The 25,410-nt window shown below is 43.3% G+C and overlaps 1 protein-coding gene across 4 annotated transcripts in view; it reads left to right on the top strand.

Annotated features, from left to right (window-relative positions):
• The window catches only part of LOC134337366 (3',5'-cyclic-AMP phosphodiesterase 4C-like), a 285,269-nt gene that overhangs the window by 24,878 nt on the left and 234,981 nt on the right, over window positions 1–25,410 (top strand). For all 4 annotated transcript variants that reach the window (XM_063032307.1, XM_063032306.1, XM_063032308.1 and 1 more), the window contains one exon: window positions 8,711–8,807. In XM_063032307.1, coding sequence (XP_062888377.1) covers window positions 8,766–8,807 — 42 coding nt within the window. In that variant the 5' untranslated portion in view covers window positions 8,711–8,765. The remainder of the gene's footprint in view (window positions 1–8,710; window positions 8,808–25,410) is intronic.

Below are 25,410 nucleotides of genomic sequence, written 5' to 3'. Positions count from 1 at the left end.
GCAAAACAAGGCGTAAGCATGAAAGTACAATTAGAAAACAGACCATAAAAGTACAAAAGGAGGTTCAAATTGTTCCTTTGCTGAGGTGGATTAGGGTTCTGTAGGTCGCCCCAAGAACTGGTGGTTGTAGGAAAGTAGCTGTTTCTGGACCCGATTTCAGATTTTAGCGCTTTCTGCTTGATGATAGCAGTAAGGAGGATGCTTAACCCAGATAGTAGGAGCCTTGATGATGGATGACACCTTCCTGAAACAGTGCCTCACGTAGATGCTGTCAGTGGTAGGGAGGGTTGTGGCTGTAATGGACTGGTTTGTGATCACCACTCTGCAGCCTCTTGTGTCCCTGTGTGTTAGAATTGCTGTACTGGGGCATGAGCAGTCAGGATACTTTCTACAGTGAAGCTGTTAGACTATCAGGTGACGTGCAATCTCCTTAAGCTTCTGGGCTGATTTCCCTTCTTCATGATCACATTTGTCACATAAGGGGCTGATAATTACTGGCTCAAACGATGGCATGTTAAGAACCTACCCTTGATGTTCTGCAGTTGTACTGTGACTGATCCCTTACCGTCAACATCATGGGCATCAAGAAATGGACCAGCTAATAAATGCCAGATCAGAGGCTGGACGTTTTGCAGGTTGTGACTCACCTCCTGACTCATCAAAGAATTACCTTCACCATCTACAATGCATTCCAGGTGTGCAGTAGAGTGCTCATCATTTCCAGCTTCCATTATACTCAAGGAGATCGATGTCATCTCGGCCAGAGCAGGTTGATTGGTACCTCAACCTCTGATCTAAATGTTTGTTCCTTCCACATTATGGCTGCAGTACCATTTGCAAAATGTGCCTTTGTGGGAGGAAGGCTGCATCCTGTAGACCCAAAACCCACAGCCTTTATCACCACGAAGGACAGGGGCAGCAGGCACATGGGAATGCTGTCACCTATTATTTACCCTCCAAGTCGTACCCCATCCTGACCTGGAAGTGCTTTGTTGTTGCTGAACGTACCTGCACTGGAAAGGCCTCAGCAGTTCAAGAAGGCAGCTCATCACCTCCTTCTTCTGAGCAATTAGAACACAGAACACAGGAGAGTACAGCATGGGAACCGGCCCATCGGCTCACAATGTTGTGCTGAAATATTGACACCTGATAAGTGTTCTGACGTTGTTATAAGAGGACTAAGGCCTGGTGTTATAATGCTACATTGTCCCCTTGCTTTCAATATGGGATGGTCAATAGATACTGGACTTGCTAGTGATGCCCAGATCAGAAGAGCGAATGTGTACTTTACACCATCCATTTACACGCCATCCAGCAACAGTTTAAGTTGTGATGATCAGCTCATGGAGCTGCTGTGTTAGAACTCCAGTGACCTGGGCTCAGTCCTGACTTCAGGTATTGTCTGTGTAGGGTTTGCGTTTTCTCCCTCGGGCCGTGCTGGTTTTGTCGGGGTGCTCCAGCTACCTCCTACTAATTGGTTGGTTAATTGGCCACTCTAAGTTGTGGCTAGTGTAGATGTGTGATAGAATCTGATGGAGCTACAAAGTAAAAGTAAATTTATGATCAAAGTACATATACGTATGTCACCATATACAACCCTGAGATTCATTTTCTTGCAGGCATATACAGTAGATCCAAGAATCATAACGGAATCAATGAAAGACACGACCAGAAGGATGGACAAACAACCAATGTGTACAGTACAACAAACTGTGCAAATACAAAAGAAAAAAGAAATAATAATAATAAATAAGCAAAAAATATTGAGAATATAAGAAACATAGAAACATAGAAAACCTACAGCAAAATACAGGCCCTTCGGCCCACAAAGCTGTGCCGAACATGTCCTTACCTTAGAAATTACCTAGGGTTACCAATAGCCCTCTATTTTTCTGAGCTCTATGTACCTGTCCAGGAGTCTCTTAAAAAACCCTATAAGTTGAACAGTCCTTGAAAGTGAGTCTATAGGTTGTGGGAACAGTTCAGTGACGGGTTGAGTGAAGTTATCCCCACTGGTGAAAGAGTCTGATGGCTGAGGGTTAATAACTGTTCCTGAACCTGGTGGTGTGGGTCCTGTACCTTCTTCCTGATGGCAGCCGCAAGGAGAGAGCATGGCCTGGCTCATGGGGGTCCTTGCTGATGGATGCTGCTTTCCTGCAACAGCGCTCCGTGTAGATGTGCTCAATAATAGGGAGGCCATTGCTCATGTGGACGGTGCCATATCCACCACCTTTTGTTCAAGGGGATTGGTGTTTCCATACCAGCCTGTGATGTAACCGGTTAATATACTCTGGGCATATGGCCAAGTGGTTAAGGCATTCGACTAGCGACCTGAAGATCGTGAGTTCAAGCCGCAGCCGAGGGAACGTGTTGTGTCCTTGAGCAAGGCACTTAATCACACATTGCTCTGCGACGACTCTGGTGCCAAGCTGTATGGGTCCTAGTGCCCTTCCCTTGGACAACATTGGAGTCGTGGAGAGGGGAGACTTGCAGCATGGGCAATTGCTGGTCTTCCATACAACCTTGCCCAGGCCTGCGCCCTGGAGAGTGAAGACTTTCCAGGCGCAGATCCATGGTCTCACAAGACTAACGGATGCCTTTATACTCTCCACCACACACCTATAGAAGTTCATCAGAGTAATTGATGATGAGAATGCAGGGAGAAGAAATTTTAGGGACTAGTACAGTGGGAACGTGATTATTCTACATTGGTAAACCAGCATAGACTTAATGGGGCAAATGGCCTCATTTTATGTCATTAGGAAATGTAGAATAATACATTCCAGTTATATTTCAATTCCAGTTGTTACATTGTGTTGCTGGACTAGACTACCATGGCCTTGTCTGATAATGCAAGTGAATGTTACCTTAGATTATTACCAGTGAGTCCTTGGAAGTAAGAGTTCTACCAACACACCAACCACAAGAGGTACAAACTGACTATTTCCTGGGTTCCACCTTGGAGGTGCACCATGGTAACTGATTTTCTCTGGGAAAGCAGTGGGTAGAGACAACGACACTCAGTCCAGGAGCCTTTTTTGTTTGCTTGTTTGATTTATACATGCTGGGAGAAGTGCACTTGCTTTGTCTGCCGTCATTTGGAGCCAATGAGGAAGTTCCTGATGAATGTCAAGGACGCCAGCCTGTGTCTGGGTGACTGGTTCTGCTCTCCAAAGAGTTGTTGGAATGTTGTCAGAAGTCAACAGTCTGGAGACAATTTTCCCATGATCATTTTATAAATATTCTCCTGGGTTCGCAATTATTCCTCCAACAATGTAAATAAAGAAACAGATTATCTACTGATTGCCTCGTTGTTGGACCTTTACAGAAAGATACCATTCAGCCTACGTCTGCTCAGCAAAATCACGGACCCATTAGTCCAGGGATTCCCAACCTTTTTTTTACCATGGACTCCTACCATTAACCAACGGGTCCATGGAGTCTGGGTTGGAAACCCTTGCTGGTACCTCTCCCCACCACCCCTCGTCTCCCTCCAGTCCTTTCAACCTCTGGTCACTGGCTGCTATTTCCCTGACATTCCAATAGGGAGTCAGTCAGGTTCTTTGTTTGTGAAGGGGAATGAATTGTGCCTTTTAATTGACCTTTCTGTGTGGTGCGTTTCAGTTTAATCTAGAATGAACAAGCTTATCACCATCCGTAAATACAACGTAGACAAGGAAATTGATTTTGCCCTAAAGCGAGCCTTTGCTTTGTGGCATGCCGAATATAAGGACGTGGAGAACAGTGAAAGATTTGTTGAAACAAAGAGTCACTGAGCCATCACTATTTGCCTTGTTGCTGGGTGGCGTGTTACAGTACTGTGTGTTTGTCGTGTGACATATTCTACGTACACAGTACTGAGGAAGGCTATTGAGCTCCTTGTGCCTGATCTAACTCCTCATGAAAGATCTCTACCATTCTCCTTCTCAGCTCTATGCCTGTATCCCTGTCATTTCTTTCATCGCCTTGAAGTATTTCTTTATTTCCCTTTAGTTGAACCCGCTTCTATTGCCCTTCAGTCTGGGTAACCCAAGTCACAAGGTACTCTGCAAAATTTCATGACTCATGAACTTGTTACTGATGTTCTTGCCAATGGAAATAGTGACTCCTTTTTTACCCTTTATTTATCTTATTTAAAGCCTTCCTGAATTTGAACATTTGGATTAAAACTTCCCGCACACTTTGCTCTTTGGAGGGAAGCATCATCTCAACTCCTGCACTTTCTCCTTGGAATCAAGTCCCCTAATGTTTAGGACCTCTCTGGTAAAGCATCTGACATCATTCCCAATCATCCAAACTGTGTAAGGTTCAAAGGATGATCGTGCAAGTTTACGAAGATACATTTAGAGTTATAATCAATTTACAAGACTACTAACCCAGACTGACAACAGTTGGAAGTATAAGAATAGTGACTAAAATTGTCACTTTGCCTTTATAAGTCAAACAGTTCCATTTTCAGAATTGCTAGCCCCATCCATTTGGGCCTGTATGTAACTCTGGTCTCTCACCAGGAGTGGTCAGCTCTCACCTGCTTCAGAAGTGCCTTCTCAACCTTCTCCCTAACAACAAGTATTAAGTACTGGCGGTTGCCAGTGATGCCTCACTCTGAGACTGAAGTTAAGTGAGCTGGAAACTGTATGAATCATCCTTACACCACCAGAGCTGACTGGAATGAGCTAACCCTTCAGCTACATACAACTCTGTTCTCTTCTCCAATCTCAGGTAGGAAACCGGCATTGGGAATAGAGTAGCTGAGGTCCTCTTTCTAAATTCTTGTTGGGATATCCACCATGCTAGAGAACCTCGTGAACATACTTCTACAATCACTGAGTTCACGTTGGGATGTAGACCTCAGAGGCAGGAATAGTGGGAAGAAAGGCATCACAGTGGTGACTAATCCCTAATCCTCATTTATGCCGTTGAGCCTCTCCTGGTCTTCCTCTTAATTCAGATATTCCACTTTGCATACTCCACCCCTTTCTCTTCTCTGTAGCTTAAAATATTTCCAGTTCTTTCAGCTCCTAAGAAAGCTCATCAATCTGAAATGTTAAGTCTCTCCCTTTGCCTGTGCCTCCTGAACAGCCGAACATATTCACCATCTAGCATGGTTTGCTTTTGATACATGATCGCAAGACTATTGTACTCCCAAAATTCCCAGCCTAGAACTTGTTTGGTGGAGCATACATTTCATTTTCTCTGGACCAATGTGTTGTGTGCATGGATTCAAAGTTCAAAGTAAATTTATTATCAAAGTACATGTACGTCACCATATACAACCCTGATGTTTATCTTCTTGTGAGTAATCACAGTAAGTACAAGAAACACAATAGAATCAATGAAAGCCCGCAACAAACAGGACAGGCAAACAACCAATGTGCAAAAAAAAACCAACACACTGTTCAAATGCAGAAAGAAAGAGACTAAAAAGAAATGATAGTAACAATAATAAATAAATAACCAATAAATATCGAGAACATGAGATGAAGAGTTCACAAAAGTGAGTCCACAGATTGTGGGAACAGTTCAGTGATGGAGCGAGTGAAATTATTCCTTCTGGTTCAAGAGCCCTGTGGTTGAAGGGTAATAACTGGTCTTGAACTTGGTGGTGTGAGTCCTCTTACCCCGGTACCTCATTCCTGATGGCAGCAGTGAGAAGCGAGCGTGGCCTAGATGGAGGGGGACCCTGATGATGGATGCTGCTTTCCTGCAACAGCGCTCCATGTAGATGTGTTCAATAGTGGAGTGGGCTTTACCCACAATGGACTAAGCTGTATCCACTACTTTTTGTAAGCTTTTACACACAAAGGCATTAGTGTTTTTATACCAGACCATGATATAACCAGTCAATATATTCTCCACCACACATCTATCTAAATTTTGGATGACATGCTGAATTTTCGCAAACCTCTAAGCAAGTAGAAACACTAGCGTGCTGGACCCAACCTGCTACCATGACCCTTATCCACCATGTTGTTTTGGACAGCTCAAAGCTGGCAAGCTGGCCTGGCTGCCTTGAGTGTTACGCCCTGTAGCCTGTGCTGTGTATGGTTGGGATTCGGAGGGTGGGTTTCTGCCTCAGGCACAAATCATATTGCCTCTGAACAGTAACCTGTGCCTTGGGTCAGTTTTACAGAGCGTGCAGCAGTCACCCTTACCCAGGCTCCTGGAGACGATCGCAAAACAGATACTGCAGATTGCAAGTTTCCCACTCCAGTAATTCATTCCATTTTTCCAGGCAGTTTGATGAGGGTTGCCTTGACTGAAATGGTGTCTTTTAGATAATCCATTAAACTGAGGGTCCTTCTGGCCTCATCTGTTGATATGAAAGGTGCTATGGACATAATTTTCAAGAGGAGTAGGATAAGTTCCCACAGGCAGTATTTAACTCCAGACCAAAACTTCAGTCCTCTGATCATTATTCGTGGGTGAAAATTGACTGCTACGCTTCCTTCATTACATTTATCTAACAGTGGGTGTACTTCCAAAAGTTCTTAATTGGCCTTAGAGGCCTTTGGGATATCCTGAAGTTATGAACGGAGCTGAATTCCACATTGAAACATCTGATCTGCTTCCAAACAACATCCTCCTTTCTTGAATGCCCACTCTGGGGCCCTCACAGCTTCATACATCAGCTGAATCATCCCCTCTCCCAACTCCCCAAGATAACTCAGGAGAAAGGACAGGAAACCACAGCATTTCTACGATGTCTGACTGAATATGAATTACTCTCAATTCCAACAATGCTAGCCACCCTCCATCCACATTACTCCTCTCTGTGAATCTGCGTTTTGCAATTCATTGTAACCAGGACCTGGCCACATTTGGAAAATAGACTAAGGGATAAACTGGCACACGTATCATGCCATAAAAGACACCCTAACCATTGTTTTACAAGAAGGCATGAAGGAGTTGGCCTGCTAGACAATCATTACTCTGAGTTCAGCTTTAAAACTGAGTTCAGTTTTGATATCATATTGGAAAGTCAAGGTGTAGAAACTGTTGCTTGTTCAAGCATTATAACACTGCAGGCCCACTGAATACCCTTCCCTACTGATGCTGGCCATTCCTGAGTAATGAACTAGTTCCATTTTTACAGATGTCTACAAGTCAAATTTGTCCGTAAGTGGAAAAACTTGTAAAAATCACTCGAAATGGTAACCATACCTCCACAGTATTGCAATGAGTGGCATCAAAAACACATAAAACTGATAAGTACTATTACTGCAAGTGGAGAAAGCAAGGAATTAGTGTTTTCATTTGTAGGAAGGAAGATATGCACCGATGTGGGACCTTAGAATTTACATTATGGGAGTTTGTTCATGTGTAGGGGTGTCTTGTAATCAGGCATTTATAACCCAGGGATTTGTGATGACAGATTGTGAGTAGGATTATTATGCTAGAAGAGATAAAGTTGTTGGAGAAGTATTGTACTGCAATTCTCTCAAGGACTCTGTAAGAGGGTTGAGCAAAATAAGCAAATGTCAACATTAATTACACAGACCCAACTCATCGTAGCATCCATTTTCATCCATTTTGCCTTCATAAACTCATCCAGTTTCCTGCAGACAGCTTCCAGATTATTTGTTGGACCTTGGGAGTCCTTGTGCAGGATTCCCCAAAGGTTACCTTGCAGGTTGAGTTTGTGGTAAGGAAGGCAAATCCAATGTTAGCATTCATTTTCAGAAGGCTAGAATATAAAAGTAAGGTTGTAATGCTGAGGCTTTATAAGGCATTGTTCACACCCCACTTGGGCCTCTTATCTAAGCATATGTTGGCATTGGAGACGGTCCAGAGGAGGTTTCCAAGAATGAAAGGGGAGGAGCGTTTGATGACCCTGAACTTGTGCTCACTGGAGTTTAGGAGAATGGATGCGGGGGGGGGGACCGGGGAGGGATCTTATTGAAACCTATAGAATATTGAAAGGCCCAGTTAGAGTGGAGGATGTTTCCTCTAGTAGGGGAGTCTAGGACCATATAGCACAGCCTCAGAATAGAGGAACATCCATTTAGTACAGAGACGATGAGGAATTTCTTCAGCCAGAGAGCAGTGAATCTGTGGAACTTACTACCAAAGGCAGCTCTGGAGGCCAAGTCATTGGGTATGTTCAAAGCGGAGGATGATAGGTTCTTGATCAGCAAGGATATCAAAGGTTACAGGGAAAAGGGGTTGAGAGGGATAATAGATCATCCTTGATGTAGTGGTGAAGCAGACTCGATGGGCTGAGTGGCCTAGCTCTGCTCCTGTGTTTTGTGGTCTTATGGATGCCTGTTTATGGCTCTAAGTTTCACCTTCTCACTACCTCTGGTGTAAAGATTTCACAGGAATTATGTATGATTCGTCTGACATTTTGTATTCCGAGCTTTTAACTCTTGAAGAAGTGGAACACTTGTAAGGATTACTCTGGTTCACAAATACTCTTTAGGAATCAACATTTGCAGTCCTTACTCGTTTTAAGACTGTGTCACTGCATTCTGTAACATTTCACTAATCAGGTTTATGACTTTCTCCAGACTTCATAGGGACGGACAATGCCTGCCTTGTTAGTGCTGTTGACATTCTGTAATTGTCACCCATCATTGATAATCCAATGGGTATTTACCAACAGAGGGTGAATGGGTGTTTAACAAAATACTGAGAAAGTATCTCATGGGATAACACTCTGCCATGCTTTTCTAAATAAGTGTAAAAGCATTGTTTCTCCTCTTACCAGGCAAGATCCAGATCATTTCATTTGGAAGAAAACAGTGAAACGAGGAATCTGCGTAATGAAGAAAAGCCAGAGCTCAGTCTGTGTCGGCAGCCTGGAGGTAAGAGCGAGTTTAAACCAAGGTTGTTCAGTTGCTGGATGCTTGTTGAAGAGTTTTAGGAAGAGCTGCTCAACATCCAGTGGAGAGTCTGGCCAACATTTCGTGCGTTAACCCTTTGATGTGATAAATCCCACTGCTCCTCACACATTTCAGCAGAAAGCCTGAACACCAGTTCATCTGTCCTCTGATAGTTTGAGGAGAAAATTCAGGTTAACTTTAAATGCACAGCCACCTCTTCATCACTGGGCCAGTCACGTCATTCCCATCAAGACCTCAGTTGAGCACTGGAACCAGTGACCGTTCAGGTTTTAGGATGCTCCTTGTTGACTATCCCAACTCCAATGACTAGTTGTCCAAGCCATAATTTTGAGTGTGAGTGTGTGTGTGTGTGTGTGTGAGAGAGAGAGAGAGAGTGTGTGTGTATGTGTGTGAGTGTGTTGTTTTAATCAGGTAATTCCTCCCATTTTGATCTGTCTTCACCAATACTTGTTCATTTTCTGCTGAAATAGCGTCTTGTATTTCTATAGCACCGTTAACAACATCTGAGGTGATTCACATGAATATTTCCAAAGATTTGTCACTGAGCAATATGCTGAGTTCCTGCAGCATTTTGTGTGTGTTGGTTGGTTAATTGGCCTTGGTTAATTGCTTCTGCTATGTAGGGAAATGGTAAAATCAGAGGAGGCAATGGGAATGTGGGGAGTTAATGCTCTGTGGGGAAATTAGTATGGAACAGGATTTCCCTGTGAGCCCGAATGGAGTCAGTGAAATGGACTCCTTCTATGTTATACACATATAAGGAAAAAAAAAGCTGGGGCTTCTTCTCTGGAGGGAAAAAGGTTAAAAAAAAGCTAGCTGAATGGCCACTTCCTATGCTATGTCAGTGACCGAGGAACTCTGAGCTAGTAATGTACAGCAGCTCAAAATAGTGGACTAGCTTCTGGATGAAAAATCTCAAAGTCTTGACTAACAACCCAGAGATTCCACCACGGCAGCTGTGGAATTCGATCTAATTAATAACCTGGTATCAGAAAGCAAACTCGTCATTAGTAGTGATCAGAAAATAATTGGATTTTCGAAAAAAGCCATCTGGTTCATTCCCTCAGGGAAGGGAATATGGTGGCTGGTTAATTCCCTTTGGAAGGGCAAACGAAACACTCACTTGAAGGGCATTTTGGGGGTGGGTAATAATTACCTTAGCAGTGACACTTTAATTCACAGAAAATAAAGAGTAAAATAAATGAGCCGTAGCAATGAGATACCCAGTTTATTGAAGGCCATTCAAATCTCGTTGGGAAGTTGGTTACAGAGTGCAGTATCCCAAGGATTATGGGAGAAACATAGTTATCAAAGTGTCAGCCTCCATTCTGTACCTGACCCATCAAACAATCCCTAAACCAACCACTCCCAAAACATGCCTCAACTATCCCTTTCTAAACATTGATTCTGATAACAGAACTCAATCTTCCTTAACATTCCTGGCGGAATATGTAACTATGGAGAATGAAATGCGTCTGGGTTTACTGATGCTGCATGTGGTCTGTAGATGGCAGAATTAGCCCTTGTTTAGTCTGCCATAGTTGTGGAAGATTGAAGCTATTTTGTTAGATCAGTTTGTTTCGTTAGAACAATTAATCTGAATGAATAAGGCTACTGTGACCTTCGGAGTCGGAGATTCTCATGCTCACTCTCTCTGTGCATTTAACAAAGAAGGACGGTTCATTTGGCTGCTCAAGCCTGTCACCTCCGTCACATGTCTCACTTCCATTTATCTGCCATGTCTATATAATCCTTTAAGGTGCCTAATAAAATGCATAAATACCAGTCTTCCAAATACCTCTTCACCCCCAGATTAGTATCGGTTTTTTGGGAGAGAGTTCCATTGTCTCACTCTCCCTTCTGTGAGGAAGTGCCTCCTGACATTATCACTGGGTGGGCCAGCCAGAGTTTTAACAATCTACCGCCACCTTGCTCCCTAAGTAGAAGACAAGGTTTCTCTCCATCTGCCCAAGCCCTGATGCAGGCGTTTTGACCCAAAATATCGACAGTGCCCTCCTGCACCCCACCCCACTCCTCACAGACTTGACTCCACGCACGAGTTCCTCCAGCTGATTGGTGCTTCCAGACTCGACATCCCACTCACATGTCTCCTGTACTGCTCCCGAGTGTTTTGTTTCTTTACCAGCTTCAATTGGATCACTCCTTCACACATGGAGATACATACCAAGCTTATAAATTCTTCCTCACTGTTGATCCATTTGAATTGTATCACTAATCTATTGAATCAGAGCTGTGTTCTACCTACAGCCGGCAATAACATCAACAAGTTTTAAATCACCTTTAATATAGTAAAACACCTTCAAGTATTTGTAACATTACGCAAAACAAAAATTAACACACAAGAGCGGTGATCAGAATTTTGGCTACTGAGGCATTTTGGTGGATATTTTAAAGGAGGAGTGATTTAGGTGGAAATTCTGAAGCTCAGGCCTCAGGCAGCCCAAGGCGTGACTACCTGTGGTAGAACGATAAAAGGGGTGAATGAGTGCGAGGCTGCTGAGGTCTGAGTGGGTTGCAGAGCAGGATAAGGGAGGGGAGAAGCTGTGGAGTGATTTTGAAAGGGAAGCCTGAGGCTCTTTGCTAGACCAGGAGCCAGTGCAGGTCAGCAAGAAGGGAATGCCTGTTCTGAACTGAACTTTGTTACTCCGGGTGGCAGCCTGACCAAGACTGAGAGAAGTGAAACACCGCATCCCCATTGTCGACCACTGAGAGTTAGCATCCAGGTATAGCAATTAGGGAAGCAAATGGAATATTGGCCTTTCTTACAAGAGGGATAGTGAACAGAAGTAGAAAAAACTCCTGCTGCAACTGTACAGGACTTTGAGGTTCAACCAACATGCAGTTTTGGGTTCTTTTTTAATGAGAGATACACTTGCATTAGGGACAGTTCAGAGAAATTTTACTAGGCTGGTTACTGGATGGAGGGGATGTCATTTAGACCATAAGATATAGGAGCAGAATTGGCCATTCAACACATCAAGTCTGCTGTGCCATTCGATTGTGACATTTTCCTCTCTACCTGAATCTCCTGCCTTCTCCCGTAAACTTTGACACCCTTACAAATCAAGAACCTATCAACCTCTGCTTTAAGTATAGCCAATGACTTGGCCTCCATAGCTATCTGTGGCAATGAATTCCATAGATTCATCACCCTCTGGCTAAAGAAATTCCTCCTCATCTCTGTTCTAAAGGGATGTCCTTTTATACTGAAGCTGTGCCCTCTTGTCCTAGACTCTCCTACTATTGGAAACATCCTCTTCACATACATTTTGTCTAGGCCTTTCAATATTTAGTAGGTTTCAATAAGATTCCCTCTCATTCTTCTAAACTCCAGTGAATACAGGCCCATAGCCATCATATGTTAACCCTTTCATTCCCTAGATTATTCATGTAAACCTCCCCTGAAACCTCTCTAATATCAACACATTCATTCTTTGATATGGAGACCAAATCTGTTCACAATATTCTAAACGTGGTATGACCAGTGTCTTATAAAGCCTCAGCATTACATCCTTGCATTCATATTCTAGTCATCTCAAAATGAATTGCTTTTATATTCTAGTCCTCTTGAAATGAACTCAATCTGCAAGTTAACCTTTAGAGAATCCTGCACTAGGAGTCCTTTTGCAACTCCAATTTCTGAATTTGCTCCCCATTTAGAAAGTAGTCTACACATTTATTCCTTCTACTAAACAGCATCACCATTACATCTATCACTTCTTTGGCTGTTCTTCAAAACTGTCCAAGTCATTCTGCAGACCCCTTGCTTCCTCCACCTATCTTTGTATCATCCACAACTTGGCCACTAAAGCCAGCAATTCTGTCATCCATTTCTGTCATCAATTCTGTCATTATTCTATAGTTGTACCACGGAGAGCATTCTGACAGGCTGCATCACTGTCTGGTATGGAGGGTAGCTACTGCACAGGACCGACAGAAACTGCAGAAGGTTGTAAATCTAGTCAGCTCCATCTTGGGTACTAGCCTACAAAGTACCCAGGACATCTTTAGGGAGCAGTGTCTCAGAAAGGTAGCATCCATTATTAAGGACCTCCAGCACCCAGAGCATGACCTTTTCTCACTGTTACCATCAGGTAGGAGGTACAGAAACCTAAAGGCACACACTCAGCGATTCAGAAACAGCTTCTTCCACTCAGCCATCTGATTCCTAAATGGACATTGAAGCTTTGGACACTACCTTACTTTTTTTAATATACAGTACTTCTGTTTTTGCACATTTAAAAAAATCTATTCAATATGCATAATTGATTTCCTTGTTTATTTATTATTATTATGCTTTATTTTATGTTTTTTCTCTCTCTTGTAGATTATGTATTGCATTAAACTGCTGCCCCTAAGTTAACAAATTTCACATCACATGCCGGTGATAATAAACCTGATTCTGATTCTGATATAATGTGAAATGTAGTGGACCCAACACCGACCCCTGTTGAACATCACCATTCATCAGAAGCCAACCAGAAAGGGCCTCCTTTACTCTCATGCTTTGCCTTCTACCAGTCAGCCAATCTTCTGTCAATGCTAGTGACTCTCCTATAATACCATGGGCTCTTACCTTGTTTAGCAGCTTCATGTGTGGCACCTTGTCAAAGGCCTTCTGAAAATCCAAGTAAGCAACATCCACTGACTCTCCTTTGTCTATCCTACCTGTTACTTCGTCAAAGAATTCCAATAGATTTGTCAGGCAAGATTTCCCCTAAGGAAACCATACTGACTTTGGCTTTTTTTTTATTGTATATCTCCAAGTACCTTGAAACCTCATCCTTAACAACGAATTCCAACATCTTGCCAACCACTGAAGTCCAACTAGTTGGCCTATAATTTCCTATATTTTGCCTCCCTCCCTTCTTAACAAGTGGGGTGACATTTGTAGAGTCACTCTTCCACTTACTGGACTTTCACAGAATGAACAGTGAGCTGATTTTATTGAAACACATAAGATTCTGAGGGAGGTTGGCAGGTAGATGTTGAGAGAATGTTTTTTGCTCCCTTGAGGGATCCAGAATGGGGAGATATACTGTAGTTTCAGAATAAGGGGGATCCATTTAAAACAGAGGTGAGGAGGAATTTCTTTTCTGAGGCTTGTAAGTCCTTAGAACTCTCTAATACAAGAACTATGTCATTGAATACTTTCTGTACTGACATAGACAGAGGTTTGAACTGTAATGAGGATCAAGCAGCAAAGTGGGGCCGAGGGAGAGATCATATTGGTCATGACTTTACTAAGTGGTTGAATGAACTGCAGGATCATTCGACTGCCCTGCTCCTGATTTGAGGATGATTATCTGAATATAAATCAAATCAGTTTTATGTTGAATCAAATTGATTTGATTTGAGCTAAACTGACTTGTTTCAGATTTGTTTTAGGTGGTTGATTAGTGTATTAAGGGCATTTTGTTCTCATGACCTTGAAATGAGACTCTCCTAGCAGACAACAGGAATTCTGCAGATGCTGGAAATTCAAGCAACACACATCAAAGTTGCTGGTGAACGCAGCAGGCCAGGCAGCATCTGTAGGAAGAGGTGCAGTTGACGTTTCAGGCCGAGACCAACGAAGGGTCTCGGCCTGAAACGTCGACTGCACCTCTTCCTACAGATGCTGCCCGGCCTGCTGCATTCACCAGCAACTTTGATGTGTGTTGCTCTTCTAGCAGAATTTGCTGAAAACTAAATTCAAACATTGTCAGTTGGTAAGCTAATAATTTATGTTTTAAGCTTGGATCTAGATTGCATTGACTTAAATTCAATGATGTTTTGGTCTTTTGCCAGCTGGATGTACAGAGATACAGTTTTTTTTCAGTACTTGTATCCTCTTTGCCAAGATTGGAACTTGGGGCAGAACTTGCAACCGGTATTAACATCGGGTACAGTGAAAAACTGCATCCACAGTGTCCTATCACATTCTCCAGGAGCAATCAGTTATGCTCTCTGAAGGTGAGAGAAAGTGAATGGCAGCTCATTTATCTGCTGGGGAACAGTTGTGAGCCTGTCGTCAGGACATTTCCCTTTTTGGAAACTACCCAGTTCCCAAGCTACTGCCTTTTCTTGTGCCAGATACTAATCACCAGACGTACTTTAGTTGTCTCATAGAATATTAGCATTGCTGCTAAGGCCAGTATTTGGTGTTGAACATAACAGCCTCTGAGAAACGGAGTATGAACCTCCTTCAGCCACTGCGGTTGTACGGTGACAGTCATCCCACAGTGTTACTATGGGACAAATTCCAGGATTTAAACCCAACAACAATGACTGTTTTGGGATACAATTACAAGTCAAGGTGGTATGTAAACTGAAGAGTTAGTCATGCACTGCAGCTGTTCTTGGATTTCGGATGGAGAGTCGGAATAGTCCAGCTGAGCAGCTGTAGTACGTTGTGATGATGTTGCACAATACAGCCCTTGTGCATCGGAGTGGATGTTTAGGCTGGTGAATGATGCTCCAGTCAACTGGGCGGCTTCATCCCAGATGATTCACAGACTCTTGAATGTCGTTGGCTCACACTCATCCGGGCTAATGAAACATGTTCCATCATAATGCTGACTTGTGCTTCCAAGTGGTGGAAAGGCTTTGGCGTACCAAGAGGTGACTTGATTCACCACAAGGTATCTGGCCTCTGACATGCCCCTGTTCTTTTAATGTGGGTGACTCAGTTGAATTTCTGGTCAATTGAGAACGTTACCCACCCCTCCCTTCATCTTTCTCGGTTTTGCTGAGTTCCAGAAATGGAGATTATGTGATCTTCCAAAGAATATAGTTGAGGTAGTAGAGTGAAGTTGTATTCCAGATACTTTACTTTACCTTATTATCACCAAACAATTGATACTAGAGCATACAATCATCACAGCGATATTTGATTCTGCGCTTCCCGCTCCCTGGAGTACAAATTGATAGTAAATATTTAAAATTTAAATTATAAATTATAAATAGAAAATAGAAAAGGAAAAGTAAGGTAGTGCAAAAAAACCGAGAGGCAGGTCCGGATATTTGGAGGGTACGGCCCAGATCTGGGTCAGGATCCGTTCAGCAGTCTTATCACAGTTGGAAAGAAGCTGTTCCCAAATCTGGCCGTACGAGTCTTCAAGCTCCTGAGCCTTCTCCCAGAGGGAAGAGGGACGAAAAGTGTGTTGGCTGGGTGGGTCATGTCCTTGATTATCCTGGCAGCACTGCTCCGACAGCCTGCGGTGTAAAGTGAGTCCAAGGACGGAAGATTGGTTTGTGTGATGTGCCGGGCTGTGTTCACGATCTTCTGCAGCTTCTTCCGGTCTTGGACAGGACAACTTCCATACCAGGTTGTGGTGCACCCTAGAAGAATGCTTTCTACGGTTAATCTATAAAAATTAGTGAGGGTTTTAGGGGACAGGCCAAATTTCTTTAGCTTTCTCAGGAAGTAAAGGCGCTGGTGGGCCTTCTTGGCAGTGGACTCTGCTTGGTTGGACCAAGTCAGGTCATTTGTGATATTGACCCTGAGGAACTTAAAGCTTTTGACCTGTTCCACTTGCACACCAATTTCACCTTAATGATGAGCAGTCGAGTTACTGCAGAATGCCTTGGGCCTGTATTCATCCCTTAATCAATGGTGGCAAATCTAATGATCAGGTCCCTTGTTTCATTACTGTTTGTATTGTATATATAGATGGAGAATCCTACACCAGAACAGTAATTATATTTCAAAGGTTTCTGATTTTCTGTAAAACACTATGGGACTTCCTGGGATTATAAAAAGCACTAGACAAAAGCTAATTAACTTTCCTTTTAGTTACTAGAATTGCATTTGAACCCCAACTGTGCCCTCGTTGTTATTTGAATGACTTCCTTTTGCTACCACCCTCTTTGATAATAAATCTGATTCTGACTCGATGCTGTCTGACTGGCTGTGATACCGCGCCTCTGTAAAGCGTAGTGCCAGTCAGAGCTTCTACCACTCTCAGCTGAATGACTGCAGCCGAGCTACAAACGTTGCCCACTTCCTGACAATTGCTGCCACATTGGGCAGTTCACCTGCAAAGGCCTGAGTCTCTCTGGTAACTACTGATGAAAGCAACTGCTAAACTCTCATGAGTCTGACCTCTGTAGGGGATAGGAATCGAATCTTCTCAGGCTAATCGCATCGAGCAATCTTGCCATTTTCGCAAGACTGCTGTCATTACATTAAAAATCACCTGGTAACCAAATGGTGCAGCATTAATCTGCTCTGCAGTCAAGTTTGAGGATTAATTCCTCCCACAGTTTGCAAAGTGTTTGGATTCATGTTATTCTTCTCTCCCCTTCCCGTCATCATTAGAACTCAGTTAAAAGACATTTAATCTCTTAAATACAACCCTCTGCACTGGTCTGTTGTGTGATCTCTTTCTGAGCCACCGCAATTCACTGTATTGATATGAGTTTAGATATTTTCCCGAGGCTTTGTCCATGCGGTGCTATCCCATGTGTCTGTCTCAAAAAAGCCATTCAGAAACCTGTAGGGATTCCGGGGGCTTTCTCTGTATTTGTGCAGAAGGTCTAGACATTGCTGGCAAATTCAGTACTTCAAATACAAGAAAATCTGCAGAATCCCTTCTTCAGGACAAGTGTAAAATGTTAGTATTTATTGCCTCTGACTTGGGGGGGGGGGTGCATGGTGGACATAGAAGTGAGCTGGTTTGGAATCACACATAATTTGGACCAGCTAAGTGGGACAGAATTCCTCCCCTACATCAGTAAACTAGATCTTTTTTAAAATGACAACTTGGTATTAAAGTAGAGAGTGATCTTGAGCTGCAAGTCCCTAGCTCTCTAAAAATGACAACACAACAGAGAGGGTTGTAGCAAAGTCGTACGTCACATTTGGTTGGGTGGTTGAGTGTAAAATTTGAGAAGTCACGTGGCAGCTGGGTAATCCACTGGTTGGGGCCAGTTGGAGTATTCTGGTCACCACAATACATGAAGGATGCAGAGGCTTTGAAGGGCTGCAGAAAAATTTCACCAGGACTTTACCTGAATTTGAAGCTAAGAACTATAAGGAGAACTTGGGTTGTTTTCACCGGAGTCTGAGGGCAACCTAATAGAAGTAGACACAATTATGAGAGGTACAGATAAGGTGGTTAGTCTTTTTCTGAGGGTGGAAATGTCAAATAATAGAGAGCGTAGATTTCTGACGAGAAGGGGAAAGCCTAAAGGAGATTTCTGATAAGTTTTATTTTACACAAGAGCATTAGGTGGCTGGAATGTACTGTCAGGGGTAGTGGTGGAAGCAGTTACTATAGCAATGTTTAAGAGCCGTTTAGACAGCCACACGAACAGGCTGGAAATGAAGGATCAAAGACCATCTGCAGGCAGGCGTATAGTTTAAATTGGCATCATAGTCAGCACAAACATAATGCACTGAAGGGCCTGTCCCTTTGGTGTATGTTCAACAATATAGAGCACAAGAACCGACCCTTTAGCCTACCATGTTGTAACAAACCAGTTAAATTAGGAATCAAATGCACTGCTAAACTAATCCCTTCTGTCTACACAATGTCTATATGCTGCTATTTCCTGCACATTCATAAATATAGTACATCTGTCTAAAAGCCTCTCGAATCCCCTCCATTGTATTTCCCTCTACCACCAGCACCATGTGATGAACCCACGGAAGGCAAGCAGCCCAGAGGGGGAACCTGGCCAAATACTAAAGACCTGTGTTGATCAGCTGGCTGGAGTGTTCACCGGTATCATTAACCTCCCGCTTCGGCAGTCCGAGGTATCCACCTGCTTCAAGCAGGCTTAAGTTACGCCGGTGCCCAAGAAGAACGTGGTAACCTGTCTCAGTGACTATTGTCCAGTATCACATACATCCACTATTTGAGAGGCTGCTGATAAAACATATTAACTCCCGCCTGGATCTGCTCTTATTTGCCTATTGGTCTGCTGCAGGTGCCATTTCATTGGGTCTTCCCTCAACCCGAAGATGCATACATCAGGATGCTATTTATTGACTACAGCTTGGCATTCAATACCATCATCCCGTCAAAGCTAATCAATAAGCTTCAAGTCTCAATACCTCTTTGTGCAAATGGATCCTTGATTTCCTCTCTTGCAGATCCCAGAATGGCAACACCATCTCCTTCACAATTTCCATCAGCACAGGTGCACTACAAGGCTGTGTGTTTAGTCCCCTGCTCTACTCACTTTATACTTATGACTGTGCAGCTAAGCACAGCTCCAGTGCCACATTTAAGTTTGCTGTTGATACCACTGTCGTAAGCTGAATCAAAGGTGGTAATGAATCAGGATATAGGAGGGGGATTGAAAATCTGACTGGGTGATGCTAAAACAACAACCTCTCACCCAATGTCAGCAAGACCAAGATGCTGATTATTGACTTCAAGAGAAGGAAACTGGAGGTCCATGAGCCTGTCCTTATAGGGGGATCAGAGGTGGAGAGGGTCAGCAACTTTAAATTCCTCAGTGTTATCATTTCAGAGGATCTGTCCTGGGCCCAGCATTTAAGAACAATTATGAAGGACGTACAGCAGCACCTCTACTTTCTTAGAAGTTCGTGAAGATTTGGTATGACATTTAAAACTTTGACAAACTTTGATAGATGTGTAGTGAGAAGTATATTAACTGGTAGTATCATGGCATGGTATGGAAACATCAATACTTTTGAAAGCAAAATCCTACAAGAGGTAATAGATACAGCTCAGTCCATCATGGGTAAAGTCCTCCCCAGCAATGAGCACATCTATACAGAGTGCTGTCACAGGAAAGCAGCATCAATCATCAGGGATCTCCACCACACAGGCCATGATCTCTTCTCACTGCTGCCATCAGGAAGAAGGTACAGGAGCCTCAGGAGCCATACCACCAGGTTCAGGAACAGTTATTACCCCTCAACCATCAAGCTCTTAAACCAGTGGGGATAACTTCACTCACCCCATCACTGAACCGTTCCCACAACCTATGGGCTCACTTTCAAGGACACTTCATCCCATGTTCCCAATACTTATTGCTTGCTTGCTTGCTTGCTTGCTTATTGATTTATTTATTCGTTCATTCATTCACTCTTTTGTGTTTGCATAGTTTATTGTCTTTTGCATATTGGTTGTTTGTCGGTCCTGTTGGTCCTGGTCTTCCATTGATTCTATTGTGTTTCTTGGATTTGCTGTGTTTGCCCGCATGAAAACTAATCTTAGGGTTGTATATTGGTGACATAAATGTACTTTGAACTACCCAAGGCAGCACAATCCAGGTACCCACCAGCCTCTGTATTAAAAACTGCCTCACACATCCCCCCCAGAATTTACTCCCTACCACCCCATTCACCTTAAATGCACGCCCTCTGGAATGCATTTCAATGCTGGGGGAAAGAAACTGGATGTCTACTGTATCTATGTCTCCCACAAACATCCATCAGATCTCTCCTCAATATCCGCCGCTCCAAAGAAAACAATCCGACCTTGTCCAGACTCTCTGCACAGAACATGCCTCATAGTCCAGGTGCCATCTGGTAAATCTCATCCTGCATCCTCTCCAAATCCTTAACACCCCCCTACAATGGGGTGATCAGAATCAAATGAAGTGCAGCAGATGTGGCCCAGCCAGAACTCTATAAAGCTGCAGCATAACTTTCTGACTCCCGAACTCAATTCCTCAGCCAGTAAAGTAAAGCATACCACGTGCCTCCCCATCACCCAACCAATGCATATAGTCACTGTCAGGGAGCTATGGACTTGGAGCTTAAGATCTGTCAGCACATCAATACTATTAAGGATATTGCCATTAACGTCGTACTGTCTTGCTACAATTGATCTCCCAAAGTGTAGCACTTACATTTTGTAGGGTTCAACTCCATCTGCCTTTTCTCATAATTACATCCGATCTATTTCCCGCTCTATCCTTTACCATCTTTTCAGCTTCAGCTTTTCTGAGACACAAGAACTGTGGTATTTTCAATAGTTAAGGGGGGATGTAAGCAAAATGTTTATTTTGAAAATTTCCAGAGGTTTTAGAATCATGATGTCAACAGGTATTCCCATTACCCATGTGATTGCTTAAGAACTTGAAGATTAATCACAGTGTTTTTAAACACAGGAACAGGCCCCTTTGCCCAACTCATCCATGTTAATCTGAAGTCTAAATCTTTCCTTTCCATTTATCTGTCCAATTGGTTTTTAAACATTATAATTGTACCCATCACTACCATTTCCTCTGGCAGCTCATTCCACATACCCACAATTCTCTTTATGAAAGACATCTCTCAGGCCCCTTATAAATCGTTTCCCTCTCACTTAAACCTCATTTCCTCTATCCCAGAAAAAAAACTAACATTGAAGTTTTGCAGCCAAGACAGATCTCTTGGAGTCTCACATGGGAAATCCCTTTGTTCTATTTTGACCTTTCATCAATCAAAATCCTGTTTCCCACTCGGAGGAGACTATTCAGTCTGTGCCCTCGTCCAGTCACATCATGTGTATGACATTAAGTGACCTTTACTCCTTGAACCCTCGCCCAAACAAGGATCCAATCATATCCATCTCTCATTGACCTCTGGTGCCAATGATTCATTGTGTGCATCAAACTGTTTGAAAAATTCATCGGAATGAATAAGACCAGAGTGATAACAGGGCACACAAACCAATAGTAAGATATATGACAATTAAACTCTTCTTGGGCTTCCAGCCGGACACAGGTATTATATTATCCGATGTTTTGTTGACAAACTCTGCTATCTTCATCAGGCAGGAGACTTAGGCATGTCTAGTCTGGTGGTATTTATATCCCTGTTATCCATCCCTCCTGATTGGTTAGTCCTCATCCAATCAGGTTCCCGCTGTCCCACCTTGTTTACAATCGAATTCCGGCTCTTACTTAGAGTGAGACTTTTGGTCTTTGTTAAAGTTCTTTTCCTCCAGTTTTATTTCAATGGCTTCTTTCACCAGGGAGTCCCAAACCCATTGGCATAGTACAGTAGTTTTGCGCCATTGAAGTCAATCCTACAGCCACTGCAAATGCAATGTTCTGCTTCTGCCGATTTCTCTGGGTAACCCAAACGGATACACCTTCTGTGCTTCTTGATGCGGGTTTCCACCATGCGTCTGGTATATGAAGAGTTTATTCGTCATGTACCCCGGGAAAGCACTGGATCCTTTTTCAGTGCGATACATGTTTCCCACTGCTTCTGTTGAGTTCAATCTCAATAGCCTAGGAGGAATCCAGAATACTTACCCAAGTTACTTTTGATCTTTACAGCTCCTTTGTATCTAGTAAAGATTTGGACAAGGAGAGACAGAGGCAATCCCTTGATTAAACAGAAAGATGTCCCACCCCACCCCTCAGTAGTATAATGCACCTTTGGTAGTAGAATTCAGAATTTCCTTCTGGATGTGTAGGTGCTGGGAATAGGGTCTTGAACTTTCAGAGCTGAAAATTCCTCCAGTCGCTGTAGCTGCCTGTGTGGGGAAGATTGGGAGTCAGGGTCACCACAGGAAGGGATTGTTTCTGATCACTAGTTCCCAATCTGATGTGCATGACCCTCTTGTTTAGGGGAAAGGTTACCTGGCTGCAGGAATATCTGTGTAGTTTTAATATTGTTAAGGCAATTTAGATGAGTAGGAATTTCCAGGTTAATCTCAGTTTCTTAAAGGGAGTAGCTCATGATGTCACCAGGCATTGATTGTTGGTGGCGGTGGTGGGGAATGGGGGTGCAGTGTGTCAGGCTGCTAGCTGCTATTTTACGTATAAGCTTCACTTTCCATTACAAATACTGGGATTCACTGCTTCAGATCATAGACAAAAAAGCACAGAAAATCTTCATTCACCACTTAAGTCTATTGGGCCACTCAGTACGGAATCTGCAATTCCACCGCATATAATACAAAAATGGAAAATGCGGGAGCTGGCAGTGTGTGAGGCAGGGAGAAAATCATAAGCACAAGAGAATCTGAAGATGCTGGAGCTGGTGAGGAACACACACAAACTGCTGGAGGAACTCAGCAGGTCAGGCAGCATCTACAGAGGGAAATGAACAGTCAAAGTCTCAGGCTGAGAGGCTTCATCAGAACTGGATAGGAAGGCAGAAGAAACTGCCTTCCAGCATTTTGTGCCCGTTTCCAGACAGAAAACCTTTTCAGGTCTATGGACTTAGATCAGACTTGAAAAAAAGTTAGAAATTTTGTGGATTTGGATAACATGGGAGGAGTCTATGACAGGAGAGATGAAAGTATTAAAAGGTTTGATAAGTGTTGGGCACATGGCCAAGTGGTTAAGGCGTTCGTCTAGTGATCTCAAGGTCGCCGGTTTGAGCCTCAGCTGTGGCATGTGTTGTGTCCTTGAGCAAGGCACCTAATCACACATTGCTCTAGTCTGTGCGAGGAGTGGCGCCCCACACAGACTTCCAATTTGCACCTTGTAAGGCATGAAAATGCCCGACACAGGCCTCTCATGGTCCGAGTCGACGTTCTCTCCCCCCACCCCCCCCACTCCCCCTGATGGTGTAAGTTAAAAGGAGAATGAGCCTAGAAATGATGGATTGTTTGTGAGGACATGTAATTGGTAACACCAAAATCATTACTGTAAGCCACTGTCGGAAGTAGTGTGAGTGAGAATTATAATTCTCTCTCTATTTCATTCAACATATTTCCCATATTGCTTTCTCTGTCATTCCTTTCTCTATCACACAATCTCCCACATCCCCTTTCTTCCTTCTCCTGTTTGTCTCCTACCCTCTCTCTCTGTCTCTCTCTCCCTCTCCCTCTCCCCCTCCTTCTCTTTGTCATTGTCTTCTTTTTTTCCTGGAAGGATTGGGAAAGGTGAAGAGAAGAGATATGAAGAGAGAGAAGGACAATTAAGGGAAGGGGGAAGACTAGAAAAAGTGAAATGAACGAAGGAGAAAGTGTGAATTGAGCACAGTCATTTACCTTGAAGCCTTAACCATGACATTCATTCTCCATTGTATCTCCCACCCTGGCCAGACACTTTCTTCCCACCCTGCTGTATCTCTGAACTTCCTGACAACCCTTCTGCCCTCTGGTGTTTTCTATCTGGATCTGCTGTATTTACATCCAGACATTGACCCCTCTCTCACTCCTTATTGTGGCCTAGAGTTGTAATTTTTGACTGGGTGATCAACCATTGTCTTCATCTCAGATCTCACTTCCAGCTATCCTAGCCCATTGTTCTGACCTTGACCACCTGCCATGACCATACTTGTAACCAATCTTTGATGTTTGCGAAGCATCTTCCATATTGTAACGAATCATAGGTTGGCAAATAAATTTGCACAGATTAGGTCAACTAATGACCGTACTGAGTCAGGAAACTAAATGCCCTCTTCTCATTCAGTGAGATGGTTCCATTCAACATTTCTCATGGCAGGAAGGAGTTGAGTCCCAATAATCTGAAATGCAAGTAGTGGTTGTTTAATAGACTACATGTACAGGATTGAAGGGCCAAATGGCCTCATAATCTGACACTTGCAGAGAGAATAATTTCTGGAGCAGGTGGAGCGGAAACTTAAGCGTCACCACTTTCACTCCTGGACAAGCCCCTGTAAATATCTTTGCAGGGCTGCACACAGCACCCTATTTGCTGGTACACTTCACTTCCCTGCACCTTCCTCACGACATGAATCATCAATTTGCCTGTTAGCACGGTTCACATGCCCACTCAAAGTTGTCTGTAGTTTTGTTGCTTTGAATCCACGGTGTCTATCCCCTTGAGGCTGGATAAGACCAGCAGCCCTATGGGTGTGGAAACCAATCAGCCACAGGCAGTCATTTCCAGAATGCAGGAGTTTGCATGTGCTCGTTTAACTAGCCAGTGTGCTAATGAGTTTTCTCAGCCGCCTGTCATGCCTAGCATTGTTGAAAGTGTTTATACTCCATATCATGACACATGGCCATTGATTTGTCTGTTAATTAGCTTTTTCACTCATTCTGGGCCGCCCACTCAGCGGTGCCCTTTCACCTCAACCAGCAGGGAAACGTCACTGCAACACATCACTGCATCGAGCAGTTTAACCCTTTCAGTACCCACTGGTAATTTGTAATTTTTTTTCACCTGAGCTGATTCAGCAGAGATGGACACTAACAACTGGAATACGGGCTTGCAAAGACAGAAGCTCAGAGACTGTGGTAAAAATACCAGCAGATAGGTCTCCTGCGCAGGATGAGTTGAGAGGAGGGTGGTAGGAGAGGAGCTAGAAACAAAAATGCAAATAACCCTCAGGCTGGGAGAAACCTTGTTCTGGAAATGGACTGATGGGCAGGAGAATGGAAAGAAGACTCCTCAGGGTAAATATCTGTCCCTTAAAAATAGAGGTAGGACTAATTATAAAGGGGAATATGGAAATGTCAGAGGCACTACTCTGTGTTTGATCATATGAAAGAAGACACAAATGACCTGTCTGAGTCATAAGAGAATCAAAGATCTGGCAAGAATGGTGAACTGAAGCCAATAAGTATTATTTCAGGCAAGGATACTGGAGGCAATGGTGAGACTAGAAACCAATAGATCCCAATGGTTGAATGATCTATATCCCAGAGTTTTGAAAGAGATCGTT

The sequence above is a fragment of the Mobula hypostoma genome, chromosome 24 (genome assembly GCF_963921235.1).
Source record: "Mobula hypostoma chromosome 24, sMobHyp1.1, whole genome shotgun sequence".
NCBI lineage: Eukaryota > Metazoa > Chordata > Chondrichthyes > Myliobatiformes > Myliobatidae > Mobula > Mobula hypostoma.
The sequence above is the reverse complement of the archived record's forward strand: the minus strand, read 5'-3'. Positions and strand labels throughout refer to the sequence as shown.